This window comes from Chanodichthys erythropterus, chromosome 22 (assembly GCF_024489055.1).
Source record: "Chanodichthys erythropterus isolate Z2021 chromosome 22, ASM2448905v1, whole genome shotgun sequence".
Classification (NCBI taxonomy): Eukaryota; Metazoa; Chordata; class Actinopteri; order Cypriniformes; family Xenocyprididae; genus Chanodichthys; species Chanodichthys erythropterus.
Window position 1 is genome coordinate 36686399 of NC_090242.1, and position 6496 is coordinate 36692894.

General features: G+C 41.5%; 1 protein-coding gene across 1 annotated transcript; it reads right to left on the reverse strand.

Moving 5' to 3' along the window:
- Positions 1-1914: 1914 nt before the first annotated feature.
- On the reverse strand, positions 1915-6108 carry klf4 (Kruppel like factor 4). The gene is made up of 5 exons (XM_067375904.1): positions 5831-6108; positions 5572-5695; positions 3573-4344; positions 3210-3374; positions 1915-2888 (listed from the first exon to the last, which is right to left on the reverse strand). Exons 1-5 carry the CDS (start codon positions 5833-5835, stop codon positions 2713-2715), a joined length of 1242 nt encoding a protein of 413 aa, XP_067232005.1. The 5' UTR covers positions 5836-6108; the 3' UTR covers positions 1915-2712.
- Positions 6109-6496: the final 388 nt, after the last annotated feature.

The following is a 6496-nucleotide window of genomic DNA, read 5'->3' on the forward strand; positions in this document are numbered from 1 at the left end:
CCAGTGTTTACAAAAAGAACTGTGGAGGTACCATGCTACCTGTTTTTTTTTTTTTTTTTTTTTTTTTTTTGGGGGGGGGGGGGGGGTACAGTAATAATGCAAAAAAACATATTTAGTGTAATTAAATCGTGTCGCACATGGGGGACTCAAAGTAGCACGTGATCAGAAAGCGCGCGCGCTTGAGAGACTGTCAGGAATGGCGCGAACTTCTGACCCTTCACTACAAAATATTAGTATAATTATAATAAGAATATTTTATAAAGGTAAGAAATAACGTTAGTGATAACGTTAAGATGCAAGTTACATAGAGGTAAGTTAAAAAAATTATGATGTATGATTTAAATGTTCCAACAAAATTAGCCGTGAGCTAATTAACTACAAAAACGGGTGTTGAAGAGCTAGCAGGGGGAAAATTAAGATATTTGGCCTCCAAAACTTTTACCTCACACATACTTGGAATTGAACCCCCTTTTCCAATCGTACATTTTAATTTGTCTTATTTCACGTTTGCTTTAGTAAGATATCCTTTCATTTTCCAAAATTATAGGCTGTATTTTGTTTAAACATCAAAATCACTGAATTGAGCATTGGTTGGACTAAATGTCCTGGAGAATAAATGTTTGGGAATCTTAATTATGGTGTAAAAATCGAAATTATGACATACTAAATCAGGATTTTTACTCTGAATGTCATAATCTCGACTTTTTATGTCATAAGATTTACCAAAGCATGAGTTTTATTTCTTATGCGGCGGACATGGGCTTCCATATAGTCTCGTTATTTTGAATTCTTGCTTTAACGTGAAACAAAACAGGCCTTTTTATATGTTCGGACTTTGTCCTCCAGTGGGCGCTGTTGACCGCGGCTGGAAACATGACGCGTGTTGAGATTGAATTTATTCAGTGTATAAAAACACTCATTTAACATTTTCTTGTCGGCGTTCAGAGGTAAACAAAATATAGCATAGCTAGTAAAATATTAAAAGAATGTTCCGCGTGTTTTAAAAAATAATTAAAACACTATGACGAATTTCTGTGCAGTAAATTCCAGCATATTTTGATTTTAATACCTGTGCACACTCATAAACTAAAGCTGGCAATGATTAATCAAAGCATTAGGCTATATTTCATTACTTTCCTCTCACATGTTAATGTGAAAAGTAGTGGTTGAGCGGCTGTAATCAAGTCATAAAAAACGCACATCAGCAAGTTGGATGACTGTTAACAAGAACATTTGGCATGTCTTTTAAAATCCGAAGGCATGGCAATAAAAGATCACTTTGAATGATATCCACTTCACTTCTCTTTGATGCACGGCAGATGATGTTGTCTGGCAGGTGAAGAGAAGACAGTGAGGTTTAGTTTGTTTTACGGTTTCTCAATGTTTCCAAAGATTTGGCAGCTGTTAATTAAGTAGTTCAAATGACTTAATTTCTATAGTTTCATTGAGTTATGTATGTTGGATTCATAATAAGTAGAAGGAAACTTTTACATGAATTTCTTAGATTATTGAAATATTGTGATATTCAAACATTCAGATTGTGTTGTTGAAATTAGGAGAGCATGATCGGCTTATTTACTTGTATAAAAAAAAGCATGTCCGAAATTTCATACCATGATATACCAATGATGAATCGTATTTTGTGATTGGGCAGTATTTTTTAAATGCTGATTCACACTGACAAATATTAAGGCAGGTCATTTAATACATGTGGCAAAAGACTGAAACCAATTTATAGAGAAATGAATAAGAAAGTCAAAATGAAAAGCTGCTAAACAGATGATAATTAGAAGCAACTTAAGACAGGCAGAAAAACCTGATTATGTTTGAATGCAGCTTAATCCACGCAAACGTTCAGACTCGTTACAAACGGAACAATCCTTGATCACACATTATTATTCACTGAATAGAAAAATCAAGTCAACTCACATACCTTTTATGTTTTGTTTATTATTGGATTGCATTCATACATAAAATACAAAATGAAAAAGTATTTACAAATGTACAAAACTTAAGATTATATTACATGAATCTGACTATAAACAAAAACAACTTTGTTCAGAGTTATTTTTTTGTTTGTTTGTTTCTTATATAAAAATATGAATGTCTTACATATCAAAATTATTGCACCTCGCAACCACAGTGCAGTTTAGATTGCCATCACCAAGGAGAGGTCATGCATTCGCCCCTAAAACTCACAGACTTCAATTAAAATCCACTTTTATCTTTGGTACCTCACTGAATACACCTGGCTATACTCAGCACCATCTTGTAACACACTTATAAATTATTCTGTACCTGAAATTAATGGCTTTAGAGAGAGCAACAAAACAATCCAGAAGACAGATCAGTGTTTGAGGATTGAGTGATGGAATGTAGGTCAATTAAAGGCCTCTTTAATACATATAATCTAATGTTTCCATGTATCCCTGATATTCATATATTTCCAGTCTTTAGTTTGGCACTTGGCATCTCCAAGTTTTGTCGGTAAGTAGATGCACATTCCAGTATTGTCCCAGTGTGCAGGAAACGGACAGGGCCACCAGCATGTTGGAAGACGACGACAAAAAGGGAAAAAAAAACGAAACAAAAAAAGACAAGTCCCAACCCTGATGCTGTGGACAACACAGCTTGTCATGGAGTTTCGTTGACTCTTGTTCAAAGGCAACACGTGGTTCACTAGTCACTTTATCGGGGGTCTTCCAGTTTTGGTTATAGATGCCGTTTCATGTGCAGTGCAAGGTGGTCGGACCGAGAGAAGGCTCTGTCGCATTTTTGGCACTGAAATGGCCGATGTCCCGTGTGCTTCCTGTAATGCCTCGTGAGCTCGTCCGAACGGGCGAACTTCCAGCCACATCCCTCCCAGTCACAGTGGTACGGCTTTTCTCCTAAACACACAAACACACACAACAGTTAGCGTTTCACCCTCAGGTCCTAACGAGAACAATCAAACGCACTTTGGTCAGAGCCGTTAGAGAGAGGCAGGCAACAATTCAAATGTTGCTCATCCTTTCGTTTATTGAATAGAAGGGGAAGTCGGACGGGCTTGTGGTTTTATTTCAGCAGGGATCAGTATCAACCTGCTGTTGAATAGCAGATCAAACCACCTGCCAACTGAACTCTCACTGTCTTTAGTCTCTCACAGACAATGCGTTAGGGCATGTTAACATGAGATTAACGAAGACTAACGTAACACCAGAGACACTGACCTGTGTGAGTCCTGTGGTGAGCTTTGAGATGGGAGCTCTTGGTGTACGTTTTGCCACAGCCTGCGTAGTCGCACGTGTGTGTCGCGATCCGCTTCCTCGGCCAAGAGCGTCGACCCCGCTTGGGCTTGGACTCTTCAGGCAAACATTCAGCTGGAGAAATCAGCTCTGCCAAAGAGTAAAGAGTCCACAGCGTTAGTAAAGCAAAGGTGCCCAACCCTGTTCCTGGAGATCAACCCTGATCAAACAAACTAGCTAATTAACATCTTCAGGAGCACTTGATAATTACAAACTCTTGAGGCACTGCAGGAACAGGATTTACTTAATTAACTCAAATTTTATTGACTAAAGAATATTGATACTGACCTTGGTACTGCAGCGACTGGGCGGGAGGCTGCGGAAAGCCAGAGTAACCTGGCGAGGGGTGATATCCCTGGGCCAGAGACAATGAAGGGGCCCCCAGCACCTGACCTTGAGGATGCTCGTCCGGAGAGTGAGAGGAAGAGCGGCTGAGCCCCAAACGGCTTGCGCTGAAACCGTGAGGGTCCAGCAGCGGTCTCTGACTGACTCCGGGCCGCGAGTGAATATCCATGGGCCCGGTCATGGTGCAGGTGCTAGGACGTTCCTGCTTTATCGTCCTCGGACATACAAACTGCAGGGAGGACGTGTCCGACATTGAGCCGCCCTTACTAATGCTAAGCCCTTGGCTGTAATCAGTCATGTCCCTGGTAGTCTTCACCACAAATTTTCCGTGGAGGCTTGTGGACTGAAGATACGCAGGATCCAGCTCTGGCCTCATTAATTCAGCGACAAAACCTCCAGAGGGAGATACGTCGCTGATGTCCGGGATGTTGTACATCATGCTGGCCTCCTGGCCCTGAGGAGAGGGCATCTGATAGGTGTAGGACGTAGGGGATGGTGGAAGAGTTCTGGAGGTGCTGGCCATGGAGGCCTCCTGCTGTTGCTGCTGTTGCTGCTGCTGTTGCAGCATGCTGTTCGACAGAATAAAATCATAGTCCAACAGGTCCAGCTCTTCTGGCTCCTTCTTGGTCATTGCGGAGGGGACGTCCAGGTCAGTGCAAGTCCCACCTGTAGACATGCAGGGGCGTTTCAGTTGAGACAAGTCCTCCTTCCATCTCTTATTCCAAACACACAGAGACACCCAGGAAGAGAGAATAAGACAAGGTAAGTCTCAAAGACGCAATCAACAAATGCTTTAAAATGAAAGAGTTAGTTGACGCAAAAATTAAATTACTCAACCTCATGTCATTCTAAACTCTTAAGACCTTCGTTCATCTTCAGAACACAAATTAAGATATTTCTTGATAAAATCCAAGAGGTTTTTTTTTTTTTTTATTCCACATAGAAAGCAACGTAATTACCATCATTCAAGGTCCAGAAAGGTACTAAAGAAATCGTTAAAACGGTCATGTGACTGCAGTGGTTTAACGTTAATGTTATGAAGCGACGAGAATACTTTTTGTGCGCAAAAACAAAACCAAAATAACGACTTTATTCAACAAATTCGTCTTTAGTCCATCAGTCTCCTACGCTGTTTATGTTTAGCGCTTCCAGGTTCTACGGCAGAACGCCGACTCAGTATTGGTCGACGCCGTTGACCTGACGCATACATGTGATCCGATCAATAATGAGTCGCCGTTCTGACGTACAACCTGGAAGTGCTGAACGTAAAAAGTGTATGAGAATGACACAAAAGAGAAGATATTGTTGAATAAAGTCGTTATTTTTGTTTTGTTTTTGCGCACAAAAAGTATTCTCGTCTCTTAATAACATTAAAGTTGAACCACTGGAGTCACGCCGACTGTTTTAACGATGTCTTTAGTTCCTTTCTGGACCTTGAATGATGGTAATTATGTTACTTTCTATGGGCGATTTAAAAAAAATTAAAAATATTTTAATTTGTGTTCCGAAGATGAACGGAGGTTTGGAACCCCATGAGGGTGAGTACTTAATGATAGAAATGTCATTTTTGGGTGAACTAACCCTTTAAAGCACGTTTATTCTTGCATGCTAAATAATTGCCAAACTACACTCTGACATGTTGACTTTAATCAACCTGGTTCTTTTATCTTTATCAAAGTTATTTCTAGTAGATTATAAATTGTTTCTATGTTTCCAACTTTGGTGCCTGAAAGAGAATCCAGTCTGAAGTGGAAGATAAATAATCAGTGCATGCTGAAGAATTTCAGATGTTGTGTAGTGAGGAGCTCGCGACGGTTCACGCCCCTGCCGCGGTAGCGCTGCTCGAGGAATAACTATGAGGCGATGACATAATCTCATCTCACCAGCAGCAGAATTTCGCTAGTAAAGCGTGCGAATTGACCATCACCTGTTTGATACTCACCAAATTGGCAGTTCCGTGTCCCATAATGGCCTTGTGCTTCACATCAGCGCCGCTCGCAAAGGTGGAAATAGAGGGCAAAAGCGTGCCGCTCAGTGCCATACTGTCAAACTCACTTGGTGGCTGCCTGCAATTGAAAAAAGGTCAAAAATAAAAAAAAATAATCCTAGTCAAGATGGTCTGGGAAAACTATCGCTGCTCTCAAACATGACACATAAAAGCCAAAAGAAAAATTAATGGACCCTCCAAGTGCAAAACGCACCTCATGAGTGGAAAACACTTCCAGTCGCGTCCAGTCAAAAATGAAATCCTAGTTGAAAGTAGAGTTTAATACTGCGAGCGCTTCGCAGCACTGACAGTCCAGTCCAAAGAGCGCATCAAACGCGTCTCGGTGCCATGCTGATGGGATCGTTCGTGAACCGGGTCGGTTTCGTTTCGGCGACACTCGGGGATTCCCTATCTCCCTCTCTCTACCGCCGCTGCCATTCGGGACACGCGAGCTCTCCGGTGTCTGGACTCGAGTGATTCGTCAGATGCACGCAGGGCTTTCCTCGCCTAGTTCTTAAACCCCGGACACGCCTCTCGTTGCGCGGCAACCGCAAAGAAAAAAAAACACGCTGCGACGTCATCGAGGGAAAAAAATCTGGCAGCGAGCCGATATTTTGTATCCACACAAACATGTGCGTGTTAGCAACCGGGACTAGAGTAAGAATCATTGGTCAAAAGTCACAATTTGTTTTTCTCCTTTATCAAACACAAAAGTAGTTTGGTGGTCCAGCACAAAAGTAGTTTGGTGTGTTTTTGTAGTGCGTGTGTGTTTCCAATGACACCTGTGCGTGCGTGAGGAGTTCGAACACCGAGTTCAACCACCGCGAACTGCTCCCATGAGGCGTGTCCGCCTGTAATTAACGCTAATCATTTTTTATAT

Bases quoted from the DNA above. Each gene is read 5' to 3' on its own strand.
- klf4 (XM_067375904.1), bottom strand. The intron at 4,345-5,571 runs GTGAGTATCAAA...GTTTGGAATAAG, and splicing joins GACACGGAACTGCCAATTTG to AGATGGAAGGAGGACTTGTC. The intron at 3,375-3,572 runs GTCAGTATCAAT...ACTCTTTGGCAG, and splicing joins CCAGTCGCTGCAGTACCAAG to AGCTGATTTCTCCAGCTGAA.